The sequence below is a fragment of the Lipotes vexillifer genome, unplaced genomic scaffold, assembly GCF_000442215.2.
Source record: "Lipotes vexillifer unplaced genomic scaffold, Lipotes_vexillifer_v1.1 scaffold539, whole genome shotgun sequence".
Classification (NCBI taxonomy): Eukaryota; Metazoa; Chordata; class Mammalia; order Artiodactyla; family Lipotidae; genus Lipotes; species Lipotes vexillifer.
In genome coordinates this window covers 375,420-396,107 of record NW_006789542.1, presented here as the reverse complement: position 1 = coordinate 396,107, position 20,688 = coordinate 375,420, and the positions used below count along the sequence as shown (strand labels likewise).

Here is a 20,688-nt window from a genome sequence, read left to right as displayed (position 1 = left end):
ACCAGTTTCATTGCATTCCTGCTAGCAATATTGAATGTTCTCATTTAACCTTTTGGAGATGATCTCATAGGTATAAAAAGCTAATACAAACTTTGATTTGTCATGTGAACCTTTTAAAAAGCATGTTCACATATGATGTACGTGTACATGCGTGTGCGTGACAATGGTCCACTCATGTTCTTGACCATGTTTGGCAACTGAACAAATATATGAACACTCTAGTCCTAAGTCTCGAGGATGTAGAGTAAGTTCCAGGAGTAATTGATACACTGAAGGGCAATTACATCTGGGGTAGGAAATATGAACATTTAGGGGAAAAAGAATACCAAGCTAACTGTGCCTTTGGTGGTTTCATTAAGTCATCTTAGAAGCGTCCACCTTGTCACCTTGGTATAGTAACTTATTTTTTTTCCTGGTGCCACAGGTGTCTTTGTCCCTGGATATTCAAAACTGACATTTAGTTGTGAGAAACGTTCTGTCCCAAAGAAAGAGCTGACCAAGAAGCTTGCCTGCAGGAAGATGCCCTCTCAGTCTGAAGAGGAGACAGACTACACCATGGACAGCCTGACATGGGACTCATCTTTTAAGGCCAAACTGAGATCCAGAGCAACTGTCGAGGTGAGTGCTGAAGCCTGTGAGTGTGTGGGCGGTGAGGCAGGGCGATGACAAGGGGCAAGGGGCTCCTGGTGACACACGACGTTGTGATGAAGCCACAGCAAAATAGAGAGGAGGGTGTCCTTGGCCACCTGTGGATCATGAAGTTGGCAAGATATCAACACACATAGCCCCCCCCCACCCCGCTTGTCGTTGACGCTATCCTTTTCTCGTGTTTCAAAGAAAACAGGTTCACCAAAGAATAAAACCTGGATGAACCATTTACGTGTGCCCCAGAGGCAGCTGGAGCGGCTTCTGCTCGCCAGGATGGAGAGTCGGAACTGCTTCCTGAAAAACCCTCGCTTTTTCCCTCCTAACACTCCTTTTGGAGGCAAGTCTCTTCTCTTTCCTCCCAAGAAGCCAGCACTGATAGGAGAATTCCAGGATGGAGAGCTGGAAGAGAGGTGTGTTTTTTCCTGACTCGTATTCTCAGAAAATCTGACCCTGCAGAGGAAAACTCAGAAGGTCCTGAGTCTGTTTTGCCTTCTGGAGGATCCTAGACGTTTGGGGGTGGGGTGTCAGTATCCGAATAGAGCAGGGCTTCGGGGCTGCCTTCAGGCATGGCCTTTGGACACCCCCAGAGTCCTGGGTTGTGCTCTTCCGACCTGCCAGAGCCTTGAGGAATAGGGATTAGTGTTGGCCCTTGTTTATATCTGAATGGTCTGGATCAAATGGGAGACATTTCTACATGTGCTCCTTACATTAAATTCATGTGTCCTGGATAATAAAAATGTTTAAAATATGTGTAATGACAAATGATTAGTATAAATTGTGATGTTTCTTTAAGAGAGTGCCTTTGGCTATATTTCAATAATTGTCCGTACGAAGGGAATGAGTTGCTTCACTGGTTCATAATTTTAATGGACTTAAAACTATTAATGTTTCTTTATTAAATATCTTTTTATTAAGAAAAATCAGAAAAGATTTGCCAAGAAAACTAGCACCTATATTAAAAACCCAATTAACGTATTGGTGTTTAAGCTTCCAGAGTTTTTCCTATGCATATTGAAAAGGAAATATGTAGATATATGTGTTTTCACAAAGATTGGATCTTGCTGTAAAACTCTTTTGTGACCTGCTTTAACAACAACAAAAGCCAACAGATGACATATTGCCTATCTCTTTGATGGCTTGGATGTATTTGTTTTCCATGAATCAGTCACATGGATGAAACTAACAGCCTTTCTCACCCTCTCTTGCTCTCCCACAGTTGTGCTGATACTCCAGTGTTTCTAGCTAAGCCCTCAATCGCATTTTTCACAGATTATGAAATTGGACCAGTTTATGAGGTAGGACTCTGGTTTCTTTACACATCCCACTCTGCTTCCTTATTTTTAAAAAGTCTTTGCTGTGAAATTTTAAAACCACACACACACACACACACACACACACACACACACACACACACACACAGGCCATACACAAAACTAGGGAAAAGACTGTAAAGAATGCTTATGTGCCCATCACCCAGCTTCAACAGTTACCTACATTCTGCAAATCTGGTTTCATCTGTTATCCTCACAACTTCATGTATGTGTGTCTGTGTGCACATGCATTCACTGGAGTATTTTAAGGGAAAGCTTAGATAGCATGTCATTCTTCAGTTAATACTTTAGTGAGTATCTCTAACAGATAAGGACTATTAAAGAATAACCATCGTCATACCCAGCAATATTAACAGTGATTCCTTAATATCAACCAATATACATCCACATCTGATTTTTAGCTATTTATTTTTTTTAAAAAGTCAATTTATAATTGGTTTCTTTGAATCAGAATTCAAACATTGCATTTGGTTAAAGTATCTCTTATTTCTCCCTTAGTTTATAATTGCTGCTCCATCGTTTTCTTTTTTAAAATGCCATTTATTTGTAGAAGAAACTGTAATTTCTTATATTCTGGATTTGACTAATTGCTTTATTTTTTGTTTCTTTTAATTTAATTTTTATTTTATATTAAAATACAGTTGATTTACAATGTTGTGTCAGTTTCAGGTGTACAGCAAAGTGATTCAGTTATACGTATACATGTATACATTTTTTGTAAGGTTCTTTTCCCATATAGGTTATTACAGAATACTGGGTAGAGTCCCCTGTGTTATACAGTATAGGTCCTTGTTGATTATCTGTTTTATATGTAGTAATGTATATATGTTATATCCCAAACTCCTAATTTATCCCTCCTCCCACCTTTTCCCTTTGATAACCGTAAGTTTGTTTTTGAAGTCTGTGAGTCTGTTTCTGTTTTGTAAATAAGTTCATTTGTATCAGTTTTTTTAGAATCCACCTGTAAGTGATACCATATGATATTTGTCTTTCTCTGTCTGACTTACTTCACTTAGTATGATAAACTTTAGGTCCATCCATGTTGCTGCAAATGGCATTCTTTCATTCTTTTTTACGGCTGAGTCATATTTCATTCTATATAGGCACCATATCTTCTTTATCCATTCATCTGTTGATGGACATTTAGGTTGCTTTCATGTCTTCGCTATTGTAAATAGTGCTGCAGTGAACATTAGGGTGCATATATCTTTTCGAATTATGGTTTTCTCCAGATATATACCCAGCAGCAGGATTGGTAGATCATATGGTAGTTCTGTTTAGTTTTAAGGAACCTCGATACTATTCTCCATAATGATATTACCAATTTACATTCCCACCAACAGTGTAGGAGGGTTCCCTTTTCTCCGCACCCTCTCCAGCATTTATTGTTTGTAGAGGTTTTGATGAAGGCCATTCTGACTGGTTGTAGTTTCGATTTGCATTTCGCTAATAATTAGTGACGTGGAACATCTTTTCATGTGCTTTTTGGCCATCTATATGTCTTCTTTGGGGAAATGTCTATTTAGATCTTCTGCCCATTTTTTTATTTGGTTGGTTTTTTTTTTATATTGAGCTGCATGAGCTATTTGTATATTTTGGAGATTAATCCCTTGTCAGTCTCATCATTTGCAAATATTTTCTCCCATTCTGTGGGTTGTCTTTTTGTTTTGTTTATGGTTTCCTTTGCTGTGCAGAAGCTTTTAAATTTAATTAGGTCCCACTTGTTTGTTTTTGTTTTTATTTCCATTACTCTAGGAGGTGGATTGAAAAAGATATTGCTGCAATTCATGTCAAAGAGTGTCCTGCCTGTGTTTTCCTCTAAGAGTTTTATAGTATCAGGCCTTGCATTTAGGTCTTTAATCCATTTTGAGTTTATTTTTGTGTATGGTGTTAGAGAGTATTCTAATTTCATTTTTTACCTGTAGCTGTCCATTTATCCCAGCACCATTTGTTGAAAAGACTGTCCTTTCTCCACTGTATGTTCTTGCCTCCCTTGTCATAGAGTAATTGACCATAGGTGTGTGGGTTTATTTCTGGGCTTTCTATCCTGTTCATTGATCTATATTTCTGTTTTTGTGTCAATACCAAACTGTTTGATTACTGTAGCTTTGTAGTATAGTCTGAAGTCAGGGAGTCTGATTCCTCCAGATCTGTTTTTCTTTTTCAAGATTGCTTTGGCTATTCAGGGTCTTTTGTGTCTCCATACAAATTGTAAAGTTTTTTGTTCTAATTCTGTGAAAAATGCCATTGGTAATTTAAAAAGGATTGCATCGAATCTGTAGATTGCCTTAGGTAGTATAGTCATTTTGACAATATCAATTCTTCCAATCAAAGAACATGGTGTATCTTTCCATCTGTTTGTGTCATCTGCAATTTCTTTCATCAGTGTCCTATAGTTTTCAGAGTACAGGTCTTTTGCCTCCTTAGGCAAATTTATTCCTAGGTATTTTATTCTTTTTGATGCGATGGTAAATGGGATTGTTTCCTTAATTTCTCTTTCTGATCTTTTGTTGTTAGTGTATAGCAATGCAGGAGATTTCTGTGTAATAATTTTGTTTCCTGCAACCTTACCGAATTCACTGATGAGCTGTAGTAGTTTTCTGGTAGCATCTTTAGGCTCTTCTGTGTATAGTATCATGTCATCTGCAAACAGTGACAGTTTTACTTCTTTGCCAATTTGTATTCCTTTTATTTCTTTTTCTTCTCTGATTGCCATGGCTAGGACTTCTAAAACTATGTTGAATAATGGTGGTGAGAATGGACCTCCTTGTCTTGTTCCTGATCTTAGAGGAAATGCTTTCAGTTTTTCAACGTTGAGTATGATGTTAGCTGTGGGTTTGTCATATGGCCTTTTTTATGATGAGGTGAGTTCCCCCTATGCCCATTTTCTGGAAAGTCTTTATCATAAATGAGTGTTGAATTTTGTCAGAAGCTTCTTCTGCATCTATTGTGATGATCATATGATTTTTATTCTTCAATTTTTTGATGTGGTATATCACACTGACTGATTTGTGGGTATTGAAAAATCCTTGCATCCCTGGGATAAATCCCACTTGCTCATGATGTATGATCCTTTTAATGTATTGTTGGATTTGGTTTGCTAGTATTTTGTTGATAATTTTTGCATCCATGTTCATCAGTGATATTGGCCTGTAATTTTCTTTTTTTGTAGTATCTTTGTCTGGTTTTAGTATCAGGGTGATGGTGGCCTCATAGAATGAGTTTAGGAGTATTCCTTCCTCTGCAATTTTTTGGAAGTTTCAGAAGGACAGGTGTTAAGTCTTTAAATGTTTGACAGAATTCACCTGTGAAGCCATCTGGTCCTGGACTTTTGTTTGTTGGAAGTTTTTAAACTACAGCTTCAATTTCAGTAGTTGTGATTTGTCTATTCATATTTTCTATTTCTTCGTGGTTCAGTCTTGGAAGGTTGTACCTTTCTAAGAAATTGTCCATTTCTTCTAGGTTGTCTATTTTATTGGCATATAGTTGCTTGTAGTAGTCTCTTATGATCCTTTGTGTTTCTGTGGTGTCCGTTGTCACTTCTCCTTCATTTCTAATTTTATTGATTTGAGCCTTCTCCCTTTTTTTCTTGATGAGTCTGGTTACAGGATTATCAATTTTGTTTGTCTTTTCAAAGAACTGACTTTTTTGTTTCATTGATCTTCTCTATTGTTCTCTTCATCTCTATTTCATTTATTTCTGCTCTGATCTTTATGATTTCTTTCAACTAACTTTGGTTTTTATTTAAAATTTTTAAATTAATTAATTAATTAATTAATTTTTGGCTGTGTCGGGTCTTAGTTGTGGCACGTGGGGTCTTCGTTGCAGCATGTGGGATCTTTCATTGCAGTGCGTGGGATCTTCATTGCGGCGCACAGGCTTCTTTCTAGTGGTGGCATGCAGGTTTTCTCCCTCTAGTTGTGGCGCGTGGGCTCCAGGGTATGTGGGCTCTGTAGTTGTGGTGTGCGGGCTTAGTTGCCCTGCGGCATGTGGGATCTTAGTTCCCAACCAGAGATCGCACCCGTGTCCTCTGCATTGGAAGGCAGTTTCTTTACCACTGGACCACTAGGGAAGTCCCTAACTTTGGGTTTTGCTTGTTCTTCTTTCTCTAGTTGCTTTAAGCACAATGTTAGGATGTTTATTTGAGATTTTTCTTCTTTCCTGAGGTAAGAGTGTATTGCTATAAACTTCCCTCTTAAAAGTGCTTTTGCTGCATCCCATAGGCTTTGGACCATGGTGTTTTCATTTTCATTGGTCTCTAGGTAGTTCTTTATTTCCTCTTTGATTTCTTCAGTGATCTATTGGTAGTTTAGTAACATATTGTTTAACCTCCATGTGTTTGTGTTTTTTAGTTTTTTTCTTGTCATTGATTTCTAATCTCATAGTGGAACAGCTGTATTTCTCTGTCGTCTCATTTTGTCTAACTTTCTGTGTTTGTGGCCTCCATTCCTCAGGCTGCAGGATTATAGTTCTTGCCTCTGGTGTCTGCCCCCTGGTGTGTGAGGTTGGTCCAGGTGCTTGTTCAGGCTTCCTGGTGGGAGGGACTGGTGCCTGCCCACTGGTGGGTGGAGCTGGGTCATATCCCTCTGGTGGGCTGGCTCATGTCAAAATTTGTGTTTATAAGCAGCTGTGGGGTCAGGATGTCTTTAGGCAGCCTGTCTTCTGATGGGTGGGCCTGTGTTCCCACCCTGTTGGTTGTTTGGCCCGAGGTGTCCCAGCACTGGAGAAGTGCAGGCTGTTTGGTGACATCTGGTCTCAGTGCCAAAATGGCAACCTCTGGGAGAGCTCACGGTGATGGGTATTCCCTGGGGAATCCGCCACCAGTGTCCTTCCCTCCACAGTGAGCCACAGTTGACCCCCACCTCCCCAGGAGACCCTCCAAGACCCACAGGTGGGTCTGGCCCAGGTTCCTATGGAGTTACTGCTTTGCCCTGAGTCTCAGTGCACGTGAAACCTTGTGTGCACCCTCCAAGAGTGGAGTCTCTGTTTTCCCCAATCTTGTGGAGCTCCTGCACTCAAGCCCCACTGGCCTTCAAAGCCAAATGCTCTGGGGGCTCTTCCTCTTGATGCCAGATGCCCAGTCTGGGGAGCCTGACATGGGGCTTGGAACTCTCACTCCTATGGGAGAACCTTTGCAATATAATTATTTTCCACTTTGTGGGTTGCCCACCCAGTGGGTATGGGATTTGATTATATCAGAAAAGTGCCCCTCCTACCATCTCGTTGTGGCTTCTTTGTCTTTGGGTGCAGAATATCTTTTTTGGTAGGTTTGAGGTTTTTTGTTGATGGTTGTTCAGCAGTTAGTTGTGATTTTGGTGTTTTTGTGAGAGGAGTTGAACTGAAGTCCTTTTACTCTGCCTTCTTGTCTCAGTTTGACTCTCGCTAATTGCTTTATTTGGTGACATTAAACATATTCCTTTATCCTCCATATATTTTATAAACTTGTCAGATGTAGAGGTTTGATTAGATTCATGTTCAAGTTTTTTTTAATTTTTAAATTTTTTTGGCAAGAATACTTCTTTGGTTGTGGTGTATATTTCCTGTTGAATCCCCTCAGGAGAACGTGATACTCGGTTTTCCTATTATTGGTGATGAATGGCTTCAGGTTTTATGAGCCTAATCATCCTTTATAAAGTTTTTATCAATGTTTTATTTAATGGTTTTAGTAGCATTAGATGATTGTTGCCTAGATCAATTTTTTTTAAATTAGGGGTTATAAAACGGTGACTTCTAATTCTGTTATTCTTTCTGCATTTATTGCCTGTGATTTCCTGTTTTTAAAAAACTTTCCCTCAAACTTCTGTTTATATCCCCTCTTCCTTAAATTCTCCTTACCTCTATAGATAACTATTTCTAGTAGTTTGGGTTCTTCCATTGTTTCTTTTTGGAATCATAAGCAAATATGTAGATATATATTTGAACCCTTTCTCCTTCTTACTGTCCACACCTTGCTTTTTTCACTTAACAGTATATCCAGTGATTACTTCAAGAGCAATATGTAGAGACTTTTCTCATTCCTTTTCCTAGTTTCCCTCTTGCTGCTAACCTCCTTCCATCCTGGGGAATCAGGTCAAGACCAAGCTTAGCAGTCACCAGTTCTGCTCACCATATGCAAAGACAGCTATTCTTAATGATGACAATCCCTTCACACACACTTGGATTGTACTTTACAGTTTAAAGAGCATTTGCAAATCCATAATTCTTTAGGAACTCTCATCCACCCATAGCAAAAGCAGACTAAGATGTCAGGCTTTTAGGCTAAATGTTAAAGAAAGCATTTTGTTTACTTCTTGAACTCAACAGTTATGTATTCTCTTTTGGACTTATGTGCTCGGGATTTCTGTGTCTGGTCATCACATTTCAAAGACAGTTGGAAAAGTTAGCAAAGACTCGAGAAAGGGAGCTGAAATAATTTCAGTTTGGGCATGGAATGGGGCAAAGGGATGGCTGCCCAGGGACATACAAAAGCCATTTCTGTAGGACCTGCAAGTGTCCACTGTGGAGCCTGTAGATGAGGTGAGCTTAGGCTGCATAGGACCATCTTTCCCTCCTGTCTTTACTCTTTTGTGGCACAATTTTTTTTTTTGAAAAGCTTCTTTATTAACACAAAGTACTATTCTCTTTTTTTTCTTTTGTAAATTTTTACTTATTTATTTTTGGCTGTGTTGGGTCTTTGTTGCCATGTGTGGGCTTTCTCTAGTTTCGGTGAGCCGGGGCTACTCTTCCTTGCAGTGCACGGGCTTCTCATTGTGGTGGCTTCTCTTGGTGCAGAGCACGGGCTCTAGGCACATGGGCTTCAGTAGTTGTGGCACGTGGGCTCAGTAGTTGTGGTTCATGGGCTGTAGAGCACAGGCTTAGTAGCTGTGGCACACGGGCTTAGTTGCTCCGCGGCATGTGGGATCTTCTGGAACCAGGGCTCGAACCCTTGTCCCCTGCATTGGCAGGCAGATTCTTAACCACTGTGCCACCAGGGAAGTCCCTGTGGCACAATTTTATTTATCTTCCCCACTAGATCGAAACCCACACAGGAAGGGATTATTTCTAGGTTTATGTTATCATTTTATTATTAGTGCTGGCATATAGTAGGTCTACTGATTGAATTACTTGAATACTTGAATATGGGTCTGCCTCTTAGCCTTGCCTGCCCCGATGCAAGGTAAATCAAGAACAAATGAGAGGGGCCTCATTTCAACAAAAAAAAAAAAAAAAAAAAAAAAAGAATGTGTGTGTATGTGTGTGTGTGTGTGTGTGTACTTCTCAAAGGGTTTGTTTGTGGGTCACCCACCTGGCAGATACGGGATTTGATTTTATCATGATTGCATCCCTCCTGCCGTCTTGTTGTGGCTTCTTTGTCTTTAGATGTAGGATGTCTTTTTTGGTAGGTTCCAGCATTTTTTCGTCAATGATTGTTCAGCAGTTACTTGTGATTTGGGTGTTTTCATAAGAAGGGCTAAACTCATGTCCTTCTACTCTGCCCTCTTGTCTGAGATCTTCCCAAGGGGTTTCAATAAGGTGGTGAATGACAGCTTGCAGATGGTTTCGTAAGGTTGCTAAATATGCAAAATGGTTAAATATATAGGGAAACCTGCTGTATAAAAAATAAATTAAATTTAAAAAAATATATAGGGAAGTATATGTAAAATAATGTTAAAACTAAACAAAGCACAGTATAATAATTATGAGTAAGATCTGAGTACATATGGCTGGAAGAAGCCACTTACACTGCACAGAGAATCATACATAATTAGCACGTTTCAGGGAAGGAGTTACAGTGTCATTTTTTTCATAAACTTGTGTTGACACTGATGAAAACTTCTATTTATTTTTTAATTTGGGGGATTTTTGTTTTTATTGAAGTATAGTTTATTTACAACATTGTGTTAATTTCTGATGTATAGCAAAGTGATTCAGTTATACATATATATACATTCTTTTTTTTAATATTCTTTTCCATTAAGGTTTATCATAGGATACTGAATATAGTTCTGTGTGCTGTACAGTAGGACCTTGTTGTTTATCCATTCCATATATAATAGCTTACATCTGCTAACCCCAATCTCCGACTCCATCCATCCCCCTCCCCCCTCCCCCTTGGCAACCACAAGTTTGTTCTCTATGTCCATAACTCTGTTTCTGTTTCATAGATAGGTTCATTTGTGTCATATTTTGGATTCCATATGTATGTGATATCATATGGTATTTGCCTTTCTCTTTGTGGCTTACTTCACTTAGTATGATAATCTCATGTTGCTGCAAATGGCATTATTTTGCTCTTTTTTTATGGCTGAGTAATAATCCATTGTATATACACACCACATCTTCTTTATCCATTCCTCTATCAGTGGACATTTAGGTTATTTCCGTGTCTTGGCCATTGTGAATAGTGCTGCTATGAACACGGGTGCACGAATCTTTTTGGATTAGAGTTTTGTTTGGATATATGCCCAGGAGTGGGATTGCTGGGAATTCTATTTTTAGTTTTCTCAAGAACATTCCATACTGTTTTCCGTAGTGGCTGTACCAACTTACATTCCCTCCAGTAGTGTAGGAGAGTTCCTTCTTCTCCACATCCTCTCTAGCATTTGTTATTTGTAGAGTTTTTAATGATGACCATTCTGACTGGTGTGAGGTGGTACCTCATTGTAGTTTTGATTTGCATTTCTCTAATAATTAGCGATGCTGAGCATCTTTTCATGTACCTATTGGCCATTTGTATCTCTTACTTGGAGAAATGTCTGTTTAGGTCTTCTGCCCATTTTTTGATTGGGTTCTTTTTTGTTGTTGAGTTGTATGAGTTGTTTGTATATTTTGGAAATTAATCTTGTATCCTGCTACCTTGCTGAATTTGTTTATCAGTTCTAGTAGTTTTTGTGTGGAGTCGTTAGGGTTTTCTATATATAGAATCATGTCATCTGCATATAATGACAGTTTTACCTCTTCCCTGTCAATTTGGTTACCTTTTATTTCTTTTTATTTTCTGGTTGCTGTGGCAAGGACTTCCAATACTATGTTGAATAGAAATGATGAGAGTGGGCATCCTTGTGTAGTTCCAGATTTTAGCGGGAAGTCTTTCAGCTTTTCACCATCGAGTATTATACTGGCTGTAGGTTTGTCATAAATAGCTTTTATTGTGTTGAGATATGTTCCCTCTATACCCACTTTGTTAAGAGTTTTTATCATGAATGGATGTAGTATTTTGTCAAATGCTTTTTCTGCATCTATTGAGATGATAATGTGGTTTTTGTCTTTTGTTTCTGTGGGTATCACATTGATTGCTTTGCATATGTTGAACCATTCTTGTGAACTTGGGATGAATCCCACTTGATCGTGGTGTATGATCTTTTTTATGTGTTGTTGGATTTGGTTTGCTAATATTTTGTTGAGAATTTTCACATCTATATTCATCAAAGATATTGGCCTGTAATTTTCTTTTTTGGTGGTGTCTTTGGTTTGGGTATCAGGGTGATGGTGGCTTCATAGAATATCTTTGGGAGTGTTTCCTCCTCTTCGGTTTTTTGGAAGAGTTCAAGAAGGACTGGTATGAGTTCTTCTTTGTATGTTTGGTAGAATTCTGGTCCTGAACTTTTGTTTGTAGGGAGTTTTTAAATTACAGATTCTATTTCACCTCTAGTGATTAGTCTGTTCAAATAATCTATTTTTTCTTGATTCAGTTTTGGTGGGCTGTATGTTTCTAGAAACTTGCCCATTTCTTCTAGGTTGTTGAATGTGTTGGCATATAATTGTTCATAGTATTCCCTTACAGTTTTTTGTATTTCTGCGCTATCAGTTATTATGTCTCCTTTTTCATTTATTATTTTGTTTATTTGTGTTCTCTGTCTTTTCCTCTTGGTGAGCCTGGCCAGAGGTTTGTCAATCTTGTTTACCCTTTCAAAGAACCAGCTCTTGGTTTTATTGATTTTTTCTATTATTTTTTTAATCTCTATTTTATTTATTTCCTCTCTGGTCTTTATTATTTCCTTCCTTCTGCTGACTTTAGGTTTTTTTTAAAATTCTTTTCCTAATTCTTTTAAGTGGTAGTTTAGGTTATTTGAGATTTTTCTTGTTTTGGAAGGAAGAACTATATTGCTTTGCATTTCCCTCTAAGAACCGATTTTGCTGCATCCCACAGGTTTTGTATGGTTGTGTTTGCATTGTCATTCATCTCAAGGCATTTTAAAATTTTCTCTTTGGTTTCACTGTTGATCCATTGGTTCTTTAGTAGCATGTTGTTCAGTCCCCACGTAATTGTTTCTTTCTCCTTTCTTTTTCTGTGGTTAATTTCTAGTTTCATGCCATTGTGGTCAGAAAAGATGCTTAAGGTAATTTCTGTACTCTTAAATTTGTTGAGGTTAGTTTTGTGCCCTAGTATGTGGTAAGTCCTAGAGAATGTTTCACGTGTGCTTGAAAACAGTGTGTTTTGGTTTTTTTGGATGTAATGTCCTGAAAATATCAATTAAGTCTATCTGTTCTATTGTATCATTTGGGATCTCTGTTGCCTTATTGATTTTCTGTCTAGAAGATCTGTCCATTGATGTGAGTAGGGTGTTAAAGTCTCCTGCTATTATTGTATTCCTGTCAGTTTCTCCCTTTATGTCTGTTAGTATTTGTTTTATATATTTGGGTGCTCCTATATTAAGTGCATATATGTTAACGAGTATAAAATCCTCTTCCTGTATTGATCCTTTTGTCATTATATAGTGTCCTTCTTTATCTTTCTTTATGGGCTTTGTTTTATGTTTTTCAAGTTTTTTTAAAAAATATTTATTTATTTATTTATTTGGCTGCTTTGGGTCTTAGTTGCAGCACACGGGATCTTCATTGCAGCATGCGGGATCTTTAGTTGCAACACGTGGGATCTTTTAGTTGCGGCATGCAGGATCTCTAGTTGCAGCATGTGAACTCTTAGTTGCAGCATGTGGGATCTAGTTCCCTGACCAGAGATCGAGCCTGGTCCCCCTGCACTGGGAGAGTGGAGTCTTAGCCACTGGGCCACCAGGGAAGTCCCTCTCTCCATTCTAGCTGCTGCAAACCAGTTGCTGCATTCTCCTCCGAGGCTCTGAAGCTCCCCTGCTCTCCTGGCTGAGCTCCCCGCTGGTGAGGGGACTTCCCAGCATGCAGGAATCTTTTCTCTTTCACAACTCCCTCCCAGGGTTGCAGGTCCCATTCCGATTCCCTTCTCACTGTCTTTTTCTCTTTTTTTGCTTTTTTCTTTTGTCCTACCTGGTTATGTGGAGATTTTCTTGCCCTTTCAGAGGTCTGAGGTCTTCTGCCAGGGTTCAGTAGATATTGTGTGAGAATTGTTCCACATGTAGATGTATTTTTGATGTGTCTGTGGGAGGAGGTGAGCTTCACGTCCTTGATGAGCTACTCCACCATCTTGATCCTGGAGCTGATGAAACCTTTTAAATTAAAAAAATATGAATGAGAATTAGGTTCTTTCACTGTTGCAGAAAGAAGTTACATATAAGGAAAAGGGGAATGCTAGAATGAACTCTGTGGTGCTAGATTGTATTTGGAAGTGTAAATATGGATTCATGGTTTAAAAATATAGGTGTGCATGTTGGGGGGGGGATAACACATACACACAGTTGGATAAATACAGGAATAAATGTAGATGTATGTGAATGTGTTGTTTAGTACACATGCATATATTTCTTGGCTGTATCCACTAGAGAGATAGAAATAATGACACCCTAGTAGCATTTAGCGCACCTGTTCTACGGATCTTGGTTTCTAAGTACTATTCTCCAAAAAAAGGAACCCAGGGCTCATTGGAAAACTGTTTGATTCCAGGGTTGAGGCAGGGAAAATAGGAAATGAATGTAGAGCATCTTGTGGTGCCAGAAAGTAAGGAAGTGCTGGAGAGAGAGAGAAAAAGAGAGAGAGTGTGTGTGTGAGTAGGGGAGAGGGCATGTCAGAAGGACACAGAGCTCCCAATGGCCAGAAGAGAAACAACTCAAGCAACAAAACAAATAATAATGTTATTAGATTATAACCCAAAGAATAAAGTAAATATCCATGAGTCCATACTAATATAAGTAAATATCTGAATAAATAAATGGGAGAAAAGGGACAACTCTTTGTTATGAAAGAATTCTAATTAATAATGTAGAAAGAATGAGAATTAAAAAATCACCATTAGGGACTTCCCTGGTGGCGCAGTGGTTAAGAATCCGCCTACCAATGCAGGGGACACAGGTTTGATCCCTGGTCTGGGAAGATCCCCTATGCCATGGAGCAACTAAGCCCATGTGCCACAACTACTGAGCCTGTGCTCTAGATCCTGTGCGCCACAACTACTGAGCCTGCGCGCCACAACTATGAAGCCTGCACACTCTAGGGCCCGCATGCTGCAACTGCTGAGCCCGTGTGCTGCAACTACTGAAGTCTGCATGCCTAGAGCCTGTGCTTTACCACAAGAGAAGCCACTGCAATGAGAAGCCCGCTCATCACAATGAAGAGGAGCCCCCGCTTGCCATGACTAGAGAAAGCCTGCGTGCAGCAGCAAAGACCCAACACAGCCTAAATAAATAAATAAATAAGAAAAAACCCACACTAAAAAAAAAATTTAACCATTAAATATCACACTAATAAAATCTGCAGGCAAGACATACTAATAGATGCTAAAATTATTGGGTAGAAGTGTGAGCAGAAACATAATTCCATAGCCTCTCCCCAAATATTTAGCAACTACAAAGGAAAAATAGTAACTGTACAGTAGAGAATCCTGGAAGACACCAATTTAACCAAGTGGTTAAGGTTACCATCACCACTAATAGGACACATCAATAGCATATAACCCCGATATGATATACCGGGAAGGGCACATCACTTTTGTGGTATTCCTACAAATAATGCACAACCTCAACCCATTCATGAGTAATCATCAGAGAACTCAAACTGAAGGACACACTCTAGAGAGACATTCTACAAAATAACTGACCAGTACTCTTTAAAAGGCTCAAGGCCGTGGAAGGTCACAGACAAGGAAAGATTGAGAAACTGTCACAAGTTGGAGGAGACTAAGAAGATATGACAGCCTAATGCAACTGCAGATCCTGGATTGGATCCAGCAATAGAAAAAGGATGTTAGTGGACCAACTGGAGAAGTCCACATAAATTCTGTTCTTTCATTAATATATGGTACCAAGCTTAATTTCTTAGTTTTGGTTATTGTTCTGTTGTTATCTAAGATGTTAACATAAGGGGAAGCTAGGTGAAGAGTTTATGGGAACTCTCTGGATTATTTTTGCAACTCTTGTAAATCTAATATCTCAAAATAAAGCACTAAAAATATGTATTCTGTGGAGACTTCCAGTTATGGCAATGTTGTATGCAAATAACCTGAGGAATCTACCAAAAAAAATGAAAATTCTGGAACTGAAATTAAGTACTCAATAGAAGGCTTAAAAGCAAATTAGACACAGATGAAGGGAAGACTTGCAGATATGTCAGTAGAAATGATCCAGGCTGAAGTATAAAGAGAAAAAAGATGAAGGAATATAGAAAACTACATTAAAAAATATGGGACATAGTAAACAGGTCTGTTATGTCATTGAAGCCCCAGAAAAAGAGGAGACAATGTCACAGAAGCAGTATTTGAAGAAAAAATAGTTGAGAATGATCCAAAAGTAATGAAGACTTCAAGCCATAGAGTAAAGCACTAACAACCCTAAGAAGGATAAAATAAAGAAACTATACCTTATGCATATACTTATATACCTATACTTACACATTATAGTAAAATTCTGCTCTAAAGACAGGGTTTGGGGAGGAATTTAAAGCATCTAGAGAAAAAAGACCCACTGCCTTCTAACAGTAATGACAGAAGCTAGAAAATATTGGAATGGAAGCTTCAAAGTGATGAAAGAAAATAACTTTCAATCTAGAATTCTAAACCTAGTGAAAATTTTCTTTAAAAGTGAAAATAGGGAATTCCCTGGGAGTCCAGTAGTTAGGACTCAGTGCTTTCACTGCCAAGGGCCTGGGTTCAGTCCCTGGCTGGGGAACTAAGATATCGCAAGCCACACAGTGTGGTGAAAAAAAAAAAAAGAAGGTAAAATGAAGACATTCTCAGACAAACAAAAACTGGTAATTCATTACCAGATAATAATAATTCATCACCAGAAGACCTGAACCAAAGGAATTCTTCAGTCAGAAGAAATGTCTACCATATGGGAGTAGAGAAATGTAAGAAAGAATGAAAAGCAACAGTAAGGGTAAACTTGTTAAGACATGTAAATTAATATTAAATGTAACATAACCATAATAATGTAGTTATTATTAATAATTATATGTTATTTAAATATATGTAGAATTAAAAACATAACTATACCCCAAAAGTGGGAGGGGTAAGTGGATTTACAGTGTTCCAAGATCCTTGGATTGTCTTAGAAGTGTATAAGTGCTAATTAATATGGAAACTTTAATAATTTAAGGTTGCTTGTTGTAATCTCCGGGCTAATCATTATTCAAATAGTAAAATGATATAAAAATAACAAGGTAATGGGGGAAATGGAATTTTTAAACAATATTTGATTAATAGAAGATAAATGGAAAAGGAACATGGGGGATAGTACAAATAGAAAATAAAAACATGGTAGATTTATACTCAAAAAATTTTTTAACATCTTTATTGGAGTATAATTGCTTTACAATGTTGTATTAGTTTCTGCTGTATAACAAAGTGAATTAGCTATATTATACTCAAATTTGTTGATAATTACATGAAGTAATTAAATGGACCAAGTACTTCAATTAAAAAAGAAGGATCAGGAGGGACTTCCCTGGTGGCGCAGTGGTTAAGACTCCTCCTGCCAATGCAGACGACACGGGATTGAGCCCTGGTCCAGGAAGATCCCACATGCTGCAGAGCAACTAAGCCCATGCGCCACAACTACTGAGCCTGTGCACTAGAGCCCGCGAGCCACAACTACTGAGCCCATGTGCTACAACTACTGAAGCCCGTGCGCCTAGAGCCCTAGAGCCCACGCTCCGCAACAAGAGAAGCCACCACAATGAGAAGCCTGCGCACACAATGAAGAGTAGCCCCCGCTCGTTGCAACTAGAGAGGGCCTGCGCACAGCAATGAAGACCCAATGCAGCCAAAAATAAATACATACATACATAAATATTAAAAAAAAAAAAAAAAAAAAGAAGGATCAGGGAATTCCCTGGTGGTCCAGTGGTTAGGACTCCATGCTTTTACTGCCAAGGGCACAGGTTCAATTCCTGATTGGGGAAGTAAGATCCTGCAAGCCACGCAGTGTGGCCAAAAAAAGAAAAAAGAGAAGGATCGTCAGACTGGGTAGAAAAACAAAAACCAACTAAATGCTGCTAATGTGAGATAACCTTTAAAAATAAGGATATAGGGCTTCCCTGGTGGTGCAGTGGTTAAGAATCCGCCTGCCAATGCAGGGGACACGGTTGAGCCCTGGTCTGGGAAGATCCCACGTGCCGCACAGCAACTAAGCCCGTAAGCCACAACTACAGAGGCTGCACTGTAGAGCCCACGAGCCACAACTACTGAGCCCTCGTGCCACAGTTATTGAAGCCTGCACACCTAGAGCCCATGCTCCACAACAAGAGAAGCCACCTCAATGAGAAACGTGCCCACCACAACGAAGAGTAGCCCCTACTCACCGCAACCAGAGAAAGCCCGTGTGCAGCAACCAAGGCCCAACACAGCCAAAATTAAATAAATACATTTATATTAAAAAAATAATATATATACAGGCAAAATTTTACAAGTCTAGAAGAAAAACAAACAATAATAAACATGAGATTTTCACGTTCTTTTCTCAGAAACTTAAAGGGCAGGTAGACAAAAATATCAGTAAGGACACAGAAGAGTTGAACAATATAATTAACAAACTATATCTTATTGAGTTATATATAACACTGTACTCAGCAATTGCAATGTACAATTTCTTTAAAAGTATACTTGGAACATTTACCAAAATTGTCTACGTGCTGGATCATAAAGGAGTTAACAAATTTCAAAGGACTGAAAGCACATAGAGCTTGAACTAAGTAGACTGAATAACAAATATATAACTAGAAACTCCCCCACATATTTGGAGATTAAGCAATTCATTACTAGATACATGAGTCAAAGAAGTCATAACAGAAATTAGAAAATAGAAAATAATGAATGATCATCTTTAAATGCTACATCACAGCTTATGGGATGCAGCTAAAGACATGCTTAGAGGAAAATGTATAGACTTATGTTCACATATTAGAAAAGAAATAGGGCTTCCCTGGTGGCACAGTGGTTAAGAATCTGCCTGCCAATGCAGGGGACATGGCTTCGAGCCCTGGTCCAGGAAGATCCCACATGCCACAGAGCAGCTAAGCCTGTACACCACAACTACTGAGCCCGCATGCCTAGAGTCCGTGATCTGCAACAAGAGAAGCCACCACACTGAGAAGCCCGCACACCAAAACGAAGAGTAGCCCCCGCTCATCGCAGCTAGAGAAAGCCCGCGCGCAGCAACAAAGACCCAACGCAGCCAAAAGTAAATAAATAAATTAAATTAATTTAAAAAAAGAAAGAGTCTGAAAATCAGTTTTCCAGGTATACATCTCAAAAATTAGAAACAAATAGCAAATTAAGCCCAAAGAAGCTGGAAGGAAGGAAATAATAAAACAAGAACACATTTTAATTAAATAGAAAACAAATATAGTGTAGGATCAGCAAAGCCAAAACTTAGTTCTTGGAAAAGATTAGTAAAATTGCTTAGTCCCTGGCAAAACTGATCAGACTGAGAGAGGTAAAAATTACCCGTGTCAGGGGAAATAAAGACATCATTATGGATCCTACAGACATTAGAAAGATAACAAGAGGTTTATGAACAACTTTATGCTTAGAAATTTGAAAATGTAGATGAAATAGTCATAATTTTAAAAATTCTGTGAAAGCAATGATAACTAAACAGCAAAAGCATAAACATGAAGGTATAGAAGAGGACATCACAATTACAGAATCTGGGGAGGAGAGTAAGAAAATGTAGAACCGACCCCACCATACCCCCGAGGTGTGCCTGTACCCCACATTGTACTAGCTCGTGAGGGCTGATCATGCACATCTCTTTCCGGCTCTGTGCTCAGTGATGTCACATTGGTATCTTGAAATTGACCATATTGAGAGTTTTTACACCACAGAAATCAGCAAATACTACCAAGTCAGGACTTTCCCCACCCCAAGAACTGGTCGTTAAACATTTGCCAGCACACTACAGACTGTATTATACTCATGACTTGGAAGACTCATTGAGAGAGGAATTAGCGATCTGCATACTCATTTAACGAATAATAGCCAATACCCTGTTGTCAGTGAGCAAAGGCCAAAAGAGAATTTATAACTGAGAGGGGAGAGGAAGCACTGTAGTCTGGGAACAGTGAATCTTGTCTGCATATTTTGGGGGTAAGAAAGAGGCCAGTTTGGGAGTCTGTTCTTAAGCAGTCTGCATAATGATATCAAAACAGTTTCAGGGGCTTCCCTGGTGGCGCAGTGGTTGAGAGTCCGCCTGCCATGCAGGGAACACGGGTTCGTGCCCCGTTCCGGGAAGATCCCACATGCCGCGGAGCGGCTGGGCCCGGGAGCCATGGCCGCTGAGCCTGCGCGTCCGGAGCCTGTGCTCCGCAACGGGAGAGGCCACAACAGTGAGAGGCCCGCGTACCGCCAAAAAAAAAAAAAAAAAAAAAAACAGTTTCAGGATTTTTAAAATGAATTTTCCAGAAAACCTTGCAAAATTAATTGTGGAGTATATGTGACAGACTGTGTCTTCCAGTGTCCTTTATTAGTGTTCTTTATCTTAGGTAGGCCGGGTCTGCACCATTTCCCTCAAAAATTTCTCAACTCCCCCCATTTTGGTCAAAAGTTCCTGGTATAGAGGATTTAAACCTAAGGGCTTTAGTCTGTGATGCAGAATCATTATTGGATGTCAATTTGATCTTGGGGGTATAACAACATTTAAACACCTGAGTGTCAAACACAATGTAAATATTATAACAGACATTTGGAACATATTTTGTGTCCAATTTTTGGATCAGTGTAGGTCCAATCAAGAGAATACATATTAAAGACAAGATTGGTCAATCTTAGTTAAGTAATTGGTTTTTACCCCCTATGATTAATTGATCATTTCATCTTTTTCAAAATATGTATCCAAGTACTGTAAAATATTGGCTATTGTATAGTGTTCATTTTGTTGGTGAGGGCACATCTATTTCGAATCATTCTATTTAATGAAGTTTTGTTAATCTAGCCTAAAATGAGTTATTTCATTTAAAGTCAGTATTCATTTTGCTTCTGAAATTATCTCAGATTTGTCCAGTGGGAGCCTTACAAGTTGTCCCCCGTGTTCTTTGATATGACCTAGCAGTTTCTTGAGCGCTTCCTTACATTCTGCCATCACAAGATGTTCCAGGCTAATCTTGTACTCTCTTTGTCCCAGTTCTGGAATCAGTTTCTAAGAAGCCCTGGTTCATTTCAGTGGAGAATGGTATTTAGAAACAAAGATCTAAGCACTAGATCTGCTACTAGCTACTGGGATGTCATTGCTTCTAAGTCCTTTAAATGGATAGAGGTGGGGAAAAATAACAATTTCAGAGGTCCATCTATATATATGTAAATGTATATGTACACATAAACGTGCATATATCCATATCCATGTGCTTACATATTTAAAAATCATGACTTCCT

At 38.8% G+C, this 20,688-nt stretch overlaps 1 protein-coding gene across 1 annotated transcript in view; it reads left to right on the top strand.

Moving 5' to 3' along the window:
- The window catches only part of DLEC1 (DLEC1 cilia and flagella associated protein), a 93,592-nt gene that overhangs the window by 24,381 nt on the left and 48,523 nt on the right, over positions 1-20,688 (top strand). Inside the window, 3 exon segments of the mRNA XM_007462718.1 lie at positions 425-618; positions 838-1,058; positions 1,865-1,943. Of these exon segments, the coding sequence (XP_007462780.1) occupies positions 425-618; positions 838-1,058; positions 1,865-1,943 (494 nt within the window).